Source organism: Lissotriton helveticus, chromosome 1_1, assembly GCF_964261635.1.
Source record: "Lissotriton helveticus chromosome 1_1, aLisHel1.1, whole genome shotgun sequence".
NCBI lineage: Eukaryota > Metazoa > Chordata > Amphibia > Caudata > Salamandridae > Lissotriton > Lissotriton helveticus.
In genome coordinates this window covers 1,367,582,801-1,367,600,954 of record NC_136057.1, presented here as the reverse complement: position 1 = coordinate 1,367,600,954, position 18,154 = coordinate 1,367,582,801, and the positions used below count along the sequence as shown (strand labels likewise).

Below are 18,154 nucleotides of genomic sequence, written 5' to 3'. Positions count from 1 at the left end.
AATGTAGAGCACTAAGGCTCTAAATCAATCACCCAAACTGCCTAGAAGTGAGGGAATACAGACCCGACACCGGCCATCAGCTGCTTCTTAATTGTGTTAATTACCTACCCCAGAGAGTGCCAGAGGGCGATAGGCCAACCACCTGTTGAACTCTCTTAGTTTGATGACAGGTCGCTGACCTACATCCCGTTTCTCTACCACAAATATATTGCTGAGAAAGCCACGAGGGTGGAGTTGTGCAGGGAAAATTGTGTCCTTGCGGACTAATTAGTGCTGTCTGGTCCTCCGAAAAGGCCAACGGGCATGGATGCTATGGTTGGATAGGGGAACCATAGCACCAAATTTGAAACCATTGCACTGTTTGTAAAACCAACGCGCCTCAGGTAATCTCCTCCCAGTTGTGCAGAAACAAGGCCAGGCACCCCCTCCCACTTTTTGTTGTGAATTGAACCACACACTCACCGGACTGGGCTCCATGGAATTGCCCTCTGGAAAAGTCCCTGGTGTTTTTTCTGTTTTTTTGTTTGCCGTTTTTATATAGCGCAAACTTGACCTGAAGGTATCAGAGCGCTGCACATGAGCACCAGCTGCATTACAGACAGACACATTAATTTTTAGGCACAGGGAGATTATTTGGTTTGTTCAGAATCACAGGATGTTTGGGCCTACCACCAGACTCAAACCTGGTTCCCCAGCTTCAAAGTCAGCTGCACTAGCTGTTAAGCCACAGCATTGCATCCGCTCTGTCCTGGTGAGTAAGACCTCTCCGGAGCGGGTTGGTCCTGACCTCTGAAGTAGTCTTGACCCCTTGGAGGGCCTTGGGTGTAGAAGCGGCTGGTCGAGTGCCCTCTACCACGACTGCGGTAATGAAACAAGTGGTCCGTGACTGCTTTAGAGCAGAAATACTGAACTTAAACAATCCTTGTCGCTTTCTTGGTTGACACTGACTGTATGTTTTGATCAATGCTATCTTAGACAGCAGGGTATGTTGTTGCGTTCAATTTGGTATTCATTACAAGTGTTTGAACTATTAGGCTACATACATTTGATAAATTACTATTTATTTCTGCTCTAAAGCAGTCACGGACCACTTGTTTCATTATCGCATTGTACCCAGGTCCGGTGGCAATTACTGGGTTACCCCATTATTTTGTAATGAATCTCTACCATGACTGGTCCCAACAAAAATTTGAGGATGGAAAATCTTTTTGATGGGGGGCTGGGCCCAGGCAGTTAATGTTTGTGCCCTTATCATTATACAAGGCGTTTGAAGTTCGAGGGCTTAGACTCACTTCTTGTGCTTTCAGCACATCCAAAAACCGAACTGGTCCAACCCAGTGACAAATTTTGCTCTGTGGAGCACTAAGGCTCTAAATCAATCACCCAAACTGCACAGAAGTGAGGGAATAAAGATCGTACATCGGGCGTCAACTGCTTGTTAATTGTATTAATTAACGACCCCGGAGGGCATCAGAGGGCTTCCAAGGTGGCTTGGGGAAAGGCACTGGCCTTGCGGGGACGCAGGATCATCAGTTTAAGCTGAGAAAGTCGCACACGTCCCCCATAGAGCAACTGACATCATCTTCCACACCAAACGCAGAGCCCAATGGTGGAAGGCATTCCTAACACTACTCTCGATCTCCTCCACTAGAAAATCACCACATGGTCTAGCGATCAATATTGCACCATCACAGCTCTTCCAAGCTACAGCAACAATTACCATATACAATAATGGCACTATCCTCATGAAATCCACGAATCATAACTTAAATATACTAGAGAAGGTCTTCCCCATCATTAAAAACCATATATCCAATCCCCTTACTTCCACCCAACCCTTCCCCTCTACCCAACCCACCCCTTCTGCCAACACATCTGTCGCCACATCAACATCCTCCTCTATCACCCTCCTCCCTCCTCATCCCCACCCTCCACAGTCACTGGATCCATATGCCCCTACCTCCCAGACTACCCTCACCTCCAACACACCCCATCCCACCCCTATCTACCAACTCACACCTGCCTAATTAACACAACTGAGACAACACACACCTCTTCCACCCCGCTTACTCCTCCCCCAAACCCCCCTCCCATCTCTATCTACCAACTCACGTCTGTTTCACCTAGCACGACTGAGACTACACACCCCTTCCACCCCGCTTACCCCTCCCCAACCCCCATCTCACGCTAACTATCCCCTACACATTTCCTCCACTTAGACCCCTCTCTCCCAACACACCACCCATACCGCACAACGCCCCCCCTAACACACAACACTCACATTCTACCCAACCCCTTACGCCTCACTCTCCAGCTCATACAAATGCACCCCACCACCACCACACAGATCTAATGCTGGCATACTCGTCGGCTTCCCTCAACTCCCATCCCGTACACGTTCCCCCCCAGCCCTCACTCCGCTCCCAGCTACACCCACTACTTCTATTCACCAACAACCCACCCTAACACCTCTGTCACCCGCAATACCAGTTCCCCCACCCTTAGATACACCACCACCCACTACACTATATGGGCCCGCAATAGACGGTACTCCCATCCAGGCTACGGCACAAGCCCACACACGCATATCACAGCCACCCTCTCCATTCCCATCCGCCCGAATACCACGATGGATGAAACATCACACACATTTACCCTACTCACAATAGCTCCAGACACCAGGCTGGATAGGATTATGTCTTCAATCCTACAAATCAAAGATGATCTCCACATTGTCAAAAATATGATTGCTAGACAGCCATGGCACATCAGATCCGCAAACAAGTCTAGATCAAGCTACCCTCCAACTCGCCTCTCAAGCACCCCCAAGCATAATCGCCCCACCTGGAATTCCATTCCATCCCCCAAACTCTCTTCCCGCCCAATCCGAAGCACCAACCTATTCTCGGAGAATGATATTCGCTCCCTTCTACTCTCCTACAATCCCCCTCTCATCACCCCCATCGCCGACACACACATGGCCATCCGACTATTTCCCCCAACCCACACAGGTCCTCCACTCACAACAATAGAGGAATCATCGTCAATAATCGTAGAAGACTGACACTCACACTTGATCCCACCCCTTCCCTCATAACACCAAGTCTTAAATGCACCCTCCTGAACTGTAGATCGGCCGCTAGACACGCAGTAGATATCGCCGATCTCATCATCTTTCATGAGCTTGACCTGATTGTGCTTACAGAGACGTGGCTAACTGAATCCTCCTCGCCCCTATTGGACATTCTGGTACCACCAAACTACGACATCATCAGACTGAATAGAAGCGAAAAAACTGGGGGAGGAATAGCATGCATATACCGGAGCACCATCTCAGTAAACAGAGCCTTATCCTCCACATTCTCCTCTTGTGAATAGATGTGCATCGACATCACCAGCAATGGCACACCAGTATGTTCCCTGCACATCATATATCATCCACCTCGTGATAACCTTACCTTCACTGAACACTTCATGGACATGGTCACAACGACCACCGGATGTCAAAACACTCAAATATTCCTAGGCGACTTCAATCTCCACTGGAACGACTTCAACAACTCAATGGTCAACAGCCTCAAAAACTTCATCGGCGCGCTTGACCTCACCCAAATTTGCAATAGCCTCACACACAACAAAGGTGCAATCCTGGACTTAATAATTTCCAAAAATAACTCCATTCAGCTGGACTCAATCCTTCCCTGTGATTGGTCAGACCACCACATCATCACTTTCTTTGTCAGGGAAACAGTGAAACTCAACGCAGCGCAATTCACTAAACCAAAGATATGGAAAAGAGACTTTAAAAAACTCAAGCTCAACACTTTGCCCACACACACCCACAAACTACTCCAACCTCCGGATGGCCTCTCCAACGTACATGACCTCACCAACCACTACCTTAACTCAATGTCTGCGGTTATCAATGAGGTCGCTCCGCTGCAACTAAAGAGAGTTTCCTCGAAAAACTCTAAACCCTGGTTCAATGACCTGCTGAACGGTGAAAGACACGCTCTCAGATCTTCGAGAACACATTTGGAGATCAGCCCCATCTTCCAAGCACCTTAAAATTCTAAGGAATAAGAGAAATGATTACTATAGAAAGATCAAACGCACTAAAGCTGAATTCTTCACCCACCAATTAGACCAAGCAAGAAATCGTCCCCAAATTGTATTTGAATTAATCAAATCCCAATCTAAGGATGAACCTCAACATCTACAAGACACCTCTCACACTCAACCCACATGCGACGATTTCTCAGCTTTCTTTAATCTAAAAGCCGAAAACATCCAAGAAAGATCTTCTCAATGACCGCAGTCTTAAAGTCATGCCCTCACACCAAAATCCCTCCCACTCTTCCAATGCCGCCACAACAAGCACCCCCAAAAATCGAGCTAAAAAACAAAGCAACCTGGTCCTCCTTCAATACCTACTCTGAAGAAGCATTAGGCACGATTCTTAGCACTCTCAAGCCGGCCAATCATACCACCGATCCTCTCCCCGCTAATGCTGTTAAAGACCTAACCCCTCTGATTTTGCCGCTCTGGACCAAGATCATCAATAGCTCCATGCATCAAGGCTGCATCCCTGACATCCTCAAAATCGGTCAAGTGTCACCCATCCTAAAAAAAACACAGCTGACCCGATGGACCTTAACAACTATCGCCCTATTTCTAACAGCCCTACCCTATCCAAACTCTTGGAGACATTTGTACTCCAACAATTGACAAAACACATTGACTACTTCAACCTGCTTGACAATCACCAATCTGGCTTCACAGCAGGGCACAGCACCGAATCAGCCATGACACACATGATTGACGACGCTTTGCAAATACTCGATCAGAATGCATCATGCCTACTCATCCTTTTAGACCTCTCCTCAGCCTTCGATACGGTCAAACATGAGAATCTCATTGACCTGCTGAATCTCAGAATGGGCCTATCAGGCTCAGTGCTCAATTAGTTTACCTCCTTTCTTCAAAACCGGACTAAAAAATTCAAGGTCAATTACTCCTTGTCCAAATCCGTACCAGTAACTCTGGGAGTCCCACAAGGGTCCGCACTATCCCCGACATTGTTCAATCTATTTATGGAACCTCTTACTGTCTTATTGCAACTATACAACGTCCAATTTCACATGTACGCAGACGATACACAACTGTACCTTAAGATTCATACTCCAGAAGACATCAAACTACTTAACAAAACGCTGCTGAACACCCAATCATGGCTAGCTGAGAACCATCTCAAGCTAAATGCACTCAAAACGAAATTCCTACTTATAGCTAATCCCTCCAAAATAGCCCTCCTCCAGGACTGGTTCAAACACCTCAAGGCATTCAACGTTCAACCAACAATCATTGACTCAGCAAAATCATTGGGTATAACCCTTGACTACAACCTCAACATGCATAAACACATTGGCAACGCAACAAAGGGAGCGAATTTCCAGATAAATATTCTAATGAAGCTGAAACCCTTCCTACCAAAAAATTACTTCAAGACGGCAGTTCAAGCTCTAGTTATCCCCAGGGTTGAATATGGAAGTGTATCTCTTTGCGGCCTCCTCTAGCAGGCGAATGGCCTCACCACACTCTTGCAGCCCCAAATTAATTACTGGGACACAGCCGCGAATGGAGTGTTGAGTCACACACCTGCGGCAGGAATCTGGGATCACAAAAGGGTTAAATGTCAACAATGCAAACATTCAAACGCAATAGACAATAAGAACACATTTATCTTTCTAGAAGCAGGAAAGACAGAGGAAGTGAACCAAAGGATATCTGCCTATATGGGTCAGTGATGCCTGTTGAACTTTGTAGTCCTTTCCAGTGGCATTCTGGGAAAAGTAGTTTATTAAAGTTAAAGTCTGCTAGAAATAACAAAAGGAATAAAAGTGAGCATAATCCTCGCCTCCGGTCCTGACATAGAATCCATGGTTTGGAGAACTGTTTTAAAAATGTTCAACCCTGTTTAATCAGCTGGTTTAAAGAGAGTTCATAAGGACATAATGGACATTCCAAGAGCTATTCATCAAAAAGACTAGCATCTGCAGCTTTAGCAGCGCTGTTTCACTTCTGAATGGCATGCTGCTGGCACTGCCCTGAAGGATGCCATCATCTTAAAAAAATGCAAATTTTATATTTTTCATTTCAAACGCTCAATGGATACAAAGTATTTTCTGTGTCGATGAAAATAACTTTTCCGCCTGTGTACCCGCTTGTTCCGGGGAGCTGGGATGTAACTGCGAAGACAGAAAAAGAGAAAGAACAAAAGTGGGATTGACTAAAATGAAAAATGGGCTAACCATTTAAACTTAAATAATATACATATTGTTGACAGCTAGTGACTTATTTTGGCAGATCCTGGTGCCCCTTTACCCAGAGTGGTGGAAACTCTGTTGGGTAAGTGTGGTACCATAATGCTGTTGACAGAATATCATCGAACAAAAATACTGTGTCCTAAATATAGTTTACAAAAACACTCGACGTCCAGAAGTCAATAAAAAAAGTAAGATGATATTTTTGTACAACAATAATTAGGACACAACGTTTATTTCACATTTTTTAAGTGATATTGTGACCTACAAGCATCTAGAAAACATATTTTGCATAGCAAAATATGTACTTGCAGGTACACCCTGTTCCTTTCTTTAACCCACAAATGTGGAGATCTTTTGAAACAATATCTGTAGATCAGGCTATACATTTATAAGGTATTATTTTCTGACTCCGGAATCTATGCTCACGTGGGTCATTGTCAATGCAAAACCTATGTTGAAGTTCATTTCAAAACTCTGTGCTATATGCATAAGGCTCTGTTGAACTTGGACCCATCCTACCTCAAATAGGAAAACATGTTACTTACCAGTAACTTTGGTTCTCCACTATTGGTAAGTTTCATAGATTCCCATAGCTTGTATCATACCCCGTCATCGGAATGGGAGCCTCAGTAAATAAAAAATAACATAGCAGTAGGTACAAAAGAGAAAGAAAGGCATAGGCCTCACCTCATTTTGAGCATATCCACCTCTTTTTGCAAAAGAGACCAAAATATTGAAACAACCAATCAGATTAGCCTCACCCCGTAGAACCTTCCTGAGAGAGGCTCAGATTTTCGTAGCCGGTGTGTAACAGTAACCACATATGCTGAAGGCTGAGCTTTCCCAGGGGAGAAGAGTGGGGGCATGGGAATCTATGAAAGTTACCAATACTGGAGAACCAAAGTTACAGGTAAGTAACTTGTGTTCTTACTCCAGTATTGGAACGTTCATAGATTCCCATACCTTGTATCAGAGTAGCTCGCAGTTAGCAACAAAACACATTTTGTGACATAAATACTGAAATAACTGTATCCATATTTTTAAAAGAAATAAACAGAGATTGAAATATTAGTCAGTAAACATTATCAGATACAAAATGTGCAAAAACAGGAAGGAGGGTTAGAAGGGAAAGCTCATCGCTTACTCGAAGAGGTTCCTCAGGACTGCCTGTCCCACTGTCCCCTCACTCCACGTAGAAGAGTCCAAGCAGTAGTGCTTTGTGAAAGTATAGGCACTGCTCCATGTAGCTGCCTTATAAATGTCCTTGATAGGAACTCCAGCGAAAAGAGCAGCAGACGATGAGACTGATCTTGTGGAGTGACCTCGAACACGTCCTTCCAGCAGCTTACCCGCTGCTTGGTGACAGTAGTGAATCGCGCTGGCAATCCAACGTAAAATCGCTTGCTTTGAAAGGGGAAATCCTTTTCGAGGAGCACTAAAAGCAACAAAGAGTTGGGTAGATATCCTGAAATCCTTGGTGCGCTGAAGATAGAATTTCAAACATCTCTGGACATCCAAGGAGTGAAGAGACCTTTCCGCTTCTGCCGTAGGTCGAGGGAAAAAAGATTTTAGAATGACCGGCTCATTCAAATGACAATTCGAAGGAACCTTTGGAATGAACTTCGGTTTGTTCTTAGAATCAGAGTGTCCTTTTTAAACTGTAAAAAAGGGTCCTGAATCGTGAGAGCTTAAAGTTCTCCAACTCTCCTGGCTGATGTTAAAACGCGAAGGAGAGCCACTTTCCATGACAGAAACTTAATATCCGCTCTATGAATAGGCTCAAACGGAGGTCTCATAGGTTGAGCAAGAACCAAATTGAGTTACCACATGGGAGGCGGAGGTCGAACTGGAGGGAAAACCCTAAAGAGCCCTTTCAGAAATTGCTTGATAATCCTTGCAGACCAGAGGGAAGGGCCAGAGGCTGTCCGTCTGAATCTAGATATAGCCGCCAGGTGTACCTTGATTGAAGAATGGGAGAGACCTGATCTGGCCAGAGACAGAATGTAGGGCAAGATCTGATGAGGAGCAGAAGAAAAAGGATGAATGTTTTCTCAGTGGCACCATAAACAGAAACGTTTTCATTTTGAACAATAGGTTTTATTCGTACTTGGTGCACGGGCTTGAGCTAAAACCTCTTTACATTCCTGAGGAATATCTAAATTCTGAAACTCTCGGTGTTCAGGAGCCACGCTATCAATTGAAGTGAGCTTGGATCCAGATGTACCACTTGGCCCTGGGACATCGTCAATAGAGAAGGAATGGGCCGCAGGTGAATAGGCTGATCTTGAGAGAGCAGGAGTAGCTCTGTGAACCAGAACTGGCGGGGCCACACCGGTGGTATTAGAATCATTGTGCAGGGTTCCATTTTGAGCTTCCGGAGTAATCTTGGAATCAGGGTAATTGGAGGAAAGGCGTAAACAAATGCGCCTGACCAGGCCATCGAAAGAGCATTCCCCCACAACTCTCGATGGTGGTCCCTGCTTGCGTAAAAGCGGCATTTCTTGTTTTCTGGGGTGGCGAACAGGTCTATGGACGGAGTGCCCCAGCAATTGAAAATTCTGTCGAGAGTGCCCTGGTCTAGTTCCCACTCGTGACAGACTGACTTCAGAGGACTCAAAGTATCTGCTGTCTTGTTGAGGGTACCTGGAATATGTTCCGCCGAAAGAGTGATATGGTGAAGAATTACCCCATCCCAATCTCCTGGGCCTCCTCTGAAAGAAGTTGAGACCTCGTTCCTCCTTGTTTGTTCACATATTGCATTGCCGTTGTGTTGTTTGTACGGACCAGGACGGTGGAGTTCCGAATCCTTGGGAGGAAAGCCTGTAAAGCCAGACGAATCGCCTTGAGTTCCAGAAGGTTGATGTGGAGAATGCGTTGTTCGGGTTTCCAGTGATCACTTACTTGAAGGTCTTTCAAGACCGCCCCCAGCCTTCTAGAGAGGCGTCCGTGGTCAGTCTCAAAGGAGCTGGAGCCACCGGGAAAGTGAGACCTTTTGAGATATTTTTTTTGATTGTCCACCAGTTGACCGCCTCTTTCATAAGAGGAGAACCGATTATCTTGTCGTCGAACGAACCTTCCGCCTGGCGCCATTGCATGTTCAGTTGTTCTTGTAATAGGCGCATACGAAATCTGCAATGCAGAATTAAGGGAATGCAAGATGAAATTGATCCTAGGAGAGATTGGTATAGGCGGACAGACAGAGACTGTCTTTTTTGCAATGACGGGTGGAAGAAATCAGCCTTTTCTGTCTTTCTTCTGATGGGAAAGCTTTGCAACAAGTTGTATCCAGAATGGCCCCCAGAAACTTGGCCGACCTGGAAGGGAGAAGGACTGACTTGTCTTTTTTGAGTTGAAGGCCCAGATGATTGAAAAGGTGAATGCAACTTTCGACTGCACTTATAGTTGCCTGAGAAGACAGAGCTTTTATCAACCAATCGACTAGGTAGGGAAAAACCTGCAGTGACTGTTTTCTGTGAAACGCTGCTACAGGGGCCAATACTTTCGTGAATATCCGCGGTGCGGATCTGAGTCCGAAAGGTAGGACCTTGAATTGAAAGTGGCTCTTGGCTACTGTGAAGCGTAGAAATCTCATGTGGGCTGGGTGGATAGGAACATGGAAGTATGCGTCCTCGAGTTCCAGAGTTGCCATGTAATCGCCTGGATTCAGAAGACGCAAAATGTCCTAAAGGGATACCATCCGAAACCAGAGCTTTATGAGATAGGTGTTGAGCTCCCTTAGGTCTAAGATTGGGTGCCATTTTTCTTCTGTCTTGCAAACCAGGAAAACCTGGAATAGTACCCTTTGCCTCGTTGGGATAGAGGTACCGGTTCTATCGCTCCTTTGACGAGCAGTTGATGAGCTTCGAGACGTAGAAGATGTAGATGTTTTGATTTGGTGGCGCGAGGGGCTCTGGAAGGTGGAAGGTGTTGAAACTCTAGCGGGTGGCCAAACCGGATGATATTGAGGATCCGCCGATCTGATGTTATGATCTCCCAGCTGCGGAGGCTTTGTGATATCCTCTCCCCCACTGATGTTACAGGGGGTGAAGGGACAGTAGACAGAGTCGGGAAGCCGCTATGGGCGTTTAGAGGAATCTATCCCCTGACACCCTTGTTGTCCTCTTGAAGGCTGGCACGAGAAAGACGCCGATTGGTCATGGCGTTGAAAGTACTGGGGCTTGTACGACTGTGAAGACTGTGAATAGGAGGAGTAGCGCCGCTGTTGGTATCCTCCTCTGTATGTAGAACAACCTTTCCCATTTGCACCACGGATAGGTACTTTGCGGTATTGCAAAGTCCCAAGGGACCTTGCCGTCTCAATATCCTGCAGTACGTCGTCCACATGCTTTCCAAAAAGCATTTCCCCATCAAATGGCAAATCTAAGATTTTATTTTGAACCTCCGGGCGAAACCAGGTGGCCCGAAGCCAACCTTGTATTCTTAGAACTGCAGAACCTGCTAAGGCGCGGAAAGCAGTGGTGGCGATGTCCATCGCGCAATAGATTATTTCTGAAGTTCGCTCTCCTTCCTCCAGGATCTCCTTTGCCTCAGCCCTGGAATCATCTGGCAGCTGGTCCAGAAATAGAGATAAGTCGCACCACATTTGGCGATCATATCGTCCCAAAATTGCAAGTGCATTGACAGCCCTAACAAGGAGGCTGGACATAGAGGAAAACCTCTTTCCCACATTATCTAGACGCCTACCCTCCTTATCCAGTGGTGTGGTAAGGGGCGCCAATGAATTTTTTGACTTCCATTGAGCCGCCTGAGAGATGACAGAGTCCGGTTTCGGTTGACCAACCAGGCAAGCGGGACCATCTTCTAGATCCTTGTATTTCTTCTCCAGTCGCGGAAGAACAGGGATGACGGTAGCTGGAGACTGCATCACCTTTATCCCCTCACTCCATACATGTTCCACAATCGGGATAGATCGGAAAGATTTTCTGTAAGGCTCCTTAAAATCATAAAGAAAGCATTCCGATCGTACAGTTGGAATGGGAAGACCAAACGCTTTGTAAGCCCTTTCCATCAGATTATGGAAACCTCCGATGTCTGCTGGAGGAGAATCTATAGGTTCCGGTGATGGTGAAGCAGGATCCGGAATGACATATTCATCCCATTCTCTATCTGGATTTGGGACCTTTTCTACATTCTGGTCATCATCTGATGAATCATCATCATCATGCACAGTGACGACATTCTGGCGACTTTCTGTTGGTTCTGGCTCCGAAGGTTAAGATAGTTGAGGAGCTGCTGTGACAGAAGAATGGGCTGGAGGTGGCGGAAGAGGCGCTTGCATTGATTGTTGTTCAGAGGATTGTGATGGAAATCTCCTCTTATAATCTAACAACATGACTTGCAAATCGCTAATAAGTGAAAACGGCATGGCCACCATACCCTGTTGTAAATGTTCTTGAGGTCTATTTTGTGGAAGGTATTGCAGTTGTTCCATGTAATAATCTTCAGAGTCTGAGTCCTGGTAATTTACTTGAAGTTGGATGGACTGTATGCATCTCCATATGGACCCTCATCTTCATCTGAAAATTTCTCATCCAAAAACAATGCCGGAGGTAATGGTGTCACTCTACGAGGAGATGTCATTTCTGGTGTTATTTGGCGTCTTTTAATTGAAATTTGAACTTTCTGTATCGTAGACGAGGTCGTCGTCGAAGACGATGGGCTGAACGTCGAAGGTACCGTCGACGAGCTTGTTGTCAGCAAAACTGTAGATGTCGACGTTGACATCATCGTCGTCCACGTAGTCTTCGTCGTCGACACTATCACGTCGAGGTTGTCATCATCATCGATCACATCGTAACAGGTACCTGCAGCGTCGACGGAGTCGTCGTCGTCGTCGAAGGCGATGTCCTCGTCAACGCTCCCGTCGACGGAGCTGGAATCAACGTCCGGTGAATTTTAGATGCCGTTGTCGACGTACCTGATGTTGTCGTTGACGACGGACGGATTTTAATCTCAGATTTTCCATCCTGAGGTACAGAAGCTATTTTTTTTAACAGCTTTGGTTTGTCCAATGGTGGAGGAGAAACAGAAGGTCCATGGCTCGCCTTCTGAGTAGAAAGTACCTCAGAAACTAGTCCCTCCCTCTCCTTTACACCTCGGTGAGGAGATTTTTTGGGACTGGGCCTGCCAGACCTATCAGAAGTCTTTTGTAAGGCCTTAGTAGGAGGATCAGCCAAAGTCGAAGGGGAAGACCTACCTCTCTTTCTAGACCTCCTTGAAGATGTTGCTGAGGAGGCATCATCACTGTCACTGGATACTTCTTCCTTACGTGACTTCAGCTTTTGCAACCAGGTCAGTAAACGTCCCGCGCGGTCTCCCAGGGTCTTGGAAGAGAAGGTCCTGCAGATCTTACATTCAGTGGCCTTGTGATCAGGGTAAAAGCAATAAATGCAGTCCTTATGCATGTCCTCCATGTAAAGCCTTTTCTTAGAATAAGTAGCACAGGCTTTAAATAAAGCCTTCTTCTCCTTGTCTGACATCCTGAAGAGAAATATAGAGAAAAATAGATGAAATCCAAAGTTGAAGAGAAATCTGAGCAGGGCTCAGTGGAGACTCCCTTAGCACAACGTGCGGTCGAAAATCTGAGGCTCTCTCAGGAAGGTTCTATGGGGTAAGGCTAATGTGATTGGTTGGTCCATGATTTTGGTCTCTTTTGCAAAAAGAGGTGTATATGCTACAAAATGAGATGAGGCCTAGACATTTCTTTCTCTTTTGTACCTACTGCTATGTTATTTTTTATTTACAGAGGCTCCCATTCCAATGATGGGTAATGATACAAGCTATGGGAATCTAAGAAAGTTCCAATACTGGAGTAACTGGGTGGTACCCTACTGTCTCAGCTGTCCCCTTCGATCAAGCAATTGCAACCTTTCTACAGTCCTTAGAGTTAGATGAGCCCGACAGGATGGCTGGTCTTCTTCCTATCTGGGTTCCAAATCATGAAATTCATTACCTGCCTCTATGAGATCCTGTAAGTCTTTTGATGTTTTTCCAAAAACTATTAAAGGCCTAGCTTTTCTAACTATCTGTTGTATATATACGTTTCTTTTGCTCTACCTGAATGTGCCTAGCTGCTTGGAAACCCTGTTAAGGTAGCTATGTGCTACATAAAAATAATATTATCACTAGAAGAGTTTTATTTTCTAGATCACTTCTTTATTTAAAGTCTCTTTTTTCTCTGCTTCCCACATCAAAATGAGGATTGAACTTGATATTATGTTCAGTCTTCATGAATGTCAATAAGGATTCCATGATAATGAAGGAAGTTTTTCTTACTTGTATTCCTTGCTCTCTATCATCACTGAGTTAATAAACAACTCATTGCCCTGCCTCGGATGCCTAGAAAATGAACTAGAAAATGAACTGAGAGAAGATCTTTATATTATGATCATAATGGCTAATCAACAGTACTTAATTTGAGCCAGTGGTTCTGGTGCTCGGCACCGGCACTTAATTGTCAGCGCCGGTGCTTGGGACAGCCTGCCACAAGGTGGCGCTGTCTAAGTAAGTTAGAGATGACCACAACAACAGTTAAGTAATAATGCTATATTCCCTTAAAATGACTATTACGTTTCGCTCAAGCCATTCTTATGGCATTGGGGGCCTGAAATAGTCTGAATTGTCACACTTGTAGGAGTGTAATGGTTAGTATTCATTTATAAAGTTTTATATAGCACAAACATGATCCCGAGGGATATCAGAGCGCTTTATAATTGTGAGGAAAGGAAGGTAACAGTTGCAGAACAAGTGTCAAATAGGAATACAGACAGAAACACATATCAAAAAAGAATTCACAGGAAAAGAACAATTAGAAGTAAACGGGGTCAGCAAAATAAATAGAAAATAACTGGTACATATCAAGATGGAATAGCATCCTGCGCAAGGTTTAAAGGTGTAAGTCCAATGCATTAGAGCACACGATCCAACAACCCATTATGGTAAGAACTTATTCATAAGGAATCTTTAAAAAAAAAAAAATCTTTTTATTAACAATCATTGACATTTACATACAAAACTGAGAATTAGCAGATACATTTACAGTGGGGACAAACAGTGATCATTTATCAAACAAGACTTTTTCATTGGAAGTTATGGGGTCGGGCTTCATCAATGTCACTTCTCCGGGGTGGGTTACAAATATCACCTCGATATGCATTCCAAGGGTCCCACATTTTGGACCATTTTCGGGGGCAACTACGGGCCATGTAGACTGTTTTCTCCCTGTGCATGCACCAATCGAGGTCTTTCTTCCAATCATCAATCTTGGGTCCGTGTCCAGCCCCCCAGAGCTGTGCTATATTTCTTTTGGCTACTGTAAGCCCCAGGGGGACCCATTGCGTTTGGTGACCATTTAAATCAGTGGGTTCCCATATGTTGCGGAGGCATCTGCGCGCCACCGGGCGGAGTGAAATTGCCAGTACCTCGCTGATTATTTCATGTATTTTTCCCCAGTAGGGTTGAATGTAGGCGCATCTTCGTATGATGTGCATAAAAGTGCCTAATTGCGTGCATCCCCTCCTGCAGCCCCCCCCAGGCATCCCCATATATAATAGTTGGGGCCCCGTCACGTAAACCCTGTGTAGGATTTTAAGCTGGATCAATCGCAGGCGCGCTGGAATAGCAACTATTCTTGGGGAAGAAACCGCCTCCTGTCACTCCTCATCATCCATTTCAATACCGTCGCTCACCCATTTGTCCCGTAATGTGTGGAGGGGGCTTTCCATGTTAATTATCAATTTTTTATATATTAGGGAAATGGCTTTTTCCGGTACATGGCAATCGAGTATTCTGTCTTCTAGGGGAGAAGCACTAGGAGGAGAGAACCCCGCCGGGAAGCACGAACGAAGTGAGTGTCGTGCTTGCATGTAGCGAAAATATTCGGAGTCTGCCAGGTCATGTTGTTGAAGAGCTGCAAATGGTTTTATCTCATCCTGGGCCCAGAGGTCCCCAACACGCAAGATCCCAATAAGGTCCCACTTATCAAATCCTTTTGTTCTCCAAAGGTCACCTAAATCCTGTGAATCCCACAATGGCGCTGCTAGAGTGAGTCTTCTCCCCCCCACCCAACGACCTATTTTCTGTGTGCCAGACGTGAGTAGAGTGCTTAGTAGGGCCCAATAGGGTATATCTACCCGGTTTCGAATATAGTGCCCGAATGTAGGTACCGCTGGGGAGGATACATCTGTCCATATTGTAGCCAGGATCATCTGGACAGCCATAGACCCCGTGATTAATTGCTGCAAGGTGCGACGCCCAATAATATTTTTTAATGTCTGGTAGGCTAATTCCACCATCATACCAATTAAGGGTTAGTTTTCTCAAAGCTATTCGCTGCTTTCCGTCCCATAGGAGGTTCTGCTGGAGCCCCTCGATTTCTGTAAAATAGGAGTTGGGGACCGGGTCGAGTGAATTTTGCAGTGCATATAAAAACCGGGGGAGTGACATCATTTTAATAAGGGCCGCTTTACCCAACAGTGATAGAAGGAGCGACTTCAAGCTCTTTATATCTCGTTTAAGTCTTAGGAATCTTTTTACTTCCAATTTGAAGGTAACCTTGGAGGAGATTCTACGCATTTCCGGTGGGAGAGAGTTCTAGATCTTCGGAGCTGAGCCGGAGAAAGCTTAGTGGCATGTTCCCTTTTTGTGAAAGATCTGAGGTTTCAGGAGAAGAGAGTTGGCACTCCTAGAGGGTCTACCCCCTCCGGATAGTTCTAGCTTTTGCGATAGATAACTGGGGGTTTTGAAATGGAGGTCATTGTGCGATAGGCAAGCAATCTTTAGCTGTATTCGTGCTTCGTAGGGCAGCCAATTTAGGGATTTCAAGACTGGGGAGATGTGCGCATTTCTTTTGGTACCCGTAACCAGTCTGGCTGCCGCATTCAATGAGGCGGACTGACTGTATTGTAGTAGTTGTGTTGTTACTGTTGGTGGCAGAATAGCAGGACAATGTTTGGTGGAAGCTGCAGTAGCTGCCTGACGAGAGCACTGGCACTAATTTGTTTTACAAATTAGGCACTGCTAATCAAAGATCCAAAGTTAATCTGTGCCCACTGGGTTGCAGTTTCAGCCTGGGAACATAAATGGACAGTTCATTTTTTTCTCTCCATAAGGCTTCACTAACTATTTTCCCACTTCATTTTTAAAGCAATTTCTGTGGAAAGTGTAATCACTGCTGATGATGAAGTGCCAATATTGAGAAACAAAATGTGGTAATAGAACCAGTCACAGCTGGTGTCGGGGCAAAGTGGTGGGGTGGGAAGAGGGACAAAACAAAAAATACAATTTCAAAAAACGTCCCTGAAGCCCACCGAATCGCTGTTCTTCTAGCTGCACTACAGGCACAGGCTCCCAGACTGCCCTGCGACCAATCCTGATGTTGCTCTCACATCCTGAGAAGTGCGTCCGGATTGGCCTGGGCACCCTCAATTTCCACTCCCAGGGAGACTGGTAGCCTGTGCCTACTCTATCCAACCAGGCATCAGAGCTCAGATTGGAGAGAGCTTCAGTGCGCATGACAGTTTGGCCAGACAATCCGTCATGAGCACTAAGAACTGTGCACCTACCAGTCCTTCAGTGCCTGTCATCCCCCTGGCCCCGCCCCTAAGACTACAAGGCATGGAGAAAAATAAAATGACAATAAACTTGCTTTATTATTGTTTTATTTTTCAAGTTTTGCAGCTGCCGCTCCCTATAGCAGATGAGCCGCCGCTGAATAGAAGAAAACAAGTTACTTACATGTAACTTTGGTTCTCCAGTATTGGAAACTTTCATAGATTATCATGCTTGTATCTTTCCCCGTCGTTGGAATTGGAGTCCCGGGAATACATAAAAATGCAATAGAAACTATCACTAAAACAGAACCCAGGCCTAGGCCCATTCCTGTTTTGCATCCCATCTACCTCTTTTTGTAAAAAGAGATTAAAAAAAATGAACAACCAATCAGATTGGCCTCACCCCTTGGAACCCTCCTAAGAGATTCTCAGAACCTCAGATTTTTCGTAGCCGTTGTGTAACCAAAGCACTGAATATGGAAGAGGCTTAGCTTTTCCAGGGAAGGTGGGTGGGTCGCATGGGAATCTATGAAAGTTTTCAATACTGGAGAACCAAAGTTACAGGTAAGTAACTAGTTTTCTTACTCCAGTATTGGAACTTTCATAGATTCCCATGCTTGTATCAGAGTAGCTAGCAGTTATCAGCACATTTTTGGAACCATGACTATTATAAAATCAAGAACAAATCAATAGCATATTCACCATAAAGACATTATTAATAGTCTATAACATACTTAGAAAACATAAGAAAACACAACACATGAGGGTCAAAAATGTGCAAACAGTAACATGGAAGGAGGGATTAAAGGAAAAGCTCACCACTACTGAAAAAGATTCCTCAGGACTGCTTGGCCGACTGCTGCGTCACTCTGTGTCGCCGCATCCAGGCAGTAATGTTTAGTAAAAGTATGTGTACTGCTCCAGGTAGCTGCACATGCAAAAACAACAGTTGTTGAACTGAATGCAGAACAATGTCATACATTCACCCCAGTACAGAGATCTGGGCCTAAATCCATCATTTTTTTGCACTCCACACCACCCCAGTTCAGACAAAGGTAGCTGCACGGCAGATCTCTTGGAGAGGAACACCAGCAAAGAGGGCTGTAGAAGAGGAAATCGCCCTCATGGAATGAGCAAGGTTTCGACCTTCCAGGGGCTTGCCCGCTGCCTTGTGACAATATTGGATAGCATTAGTAATCCAACGCGCGATCCCCTGTTTGGATAGGGGAAACCCCTTACGAGGGTCGTTTAAAGATA

At 45.3% G+C, this 18,154-nt stretch overlaps 1 protein-coding gene across 6 annotated transcripts in view; it reads right to left on the bottom strand.

Moving 5' to 3' along the window:
• The window catches only part of DMC1 (DNA meiotic recombinase 1), a 1,265,506-nt gene that overhangs the window by 443,670 nt on the left and 803,682 nt on the right, over positions 1-18,154 (bottom strand). For all 6 annotated transcript variants that reach the window (XM_078683618.1, XM_078683629.1, XM_078683640.1 and 3 more), the window contains one exon: positions 6,176-6,248. In XM_078683618.1, the coding sequence (XP_078539744.1) occupies positions 6,176-6,248 (73 nt within the window). The remainder of the gene's footprint in view (positions 1-6,175; positions 6,249-18,154) is intronic.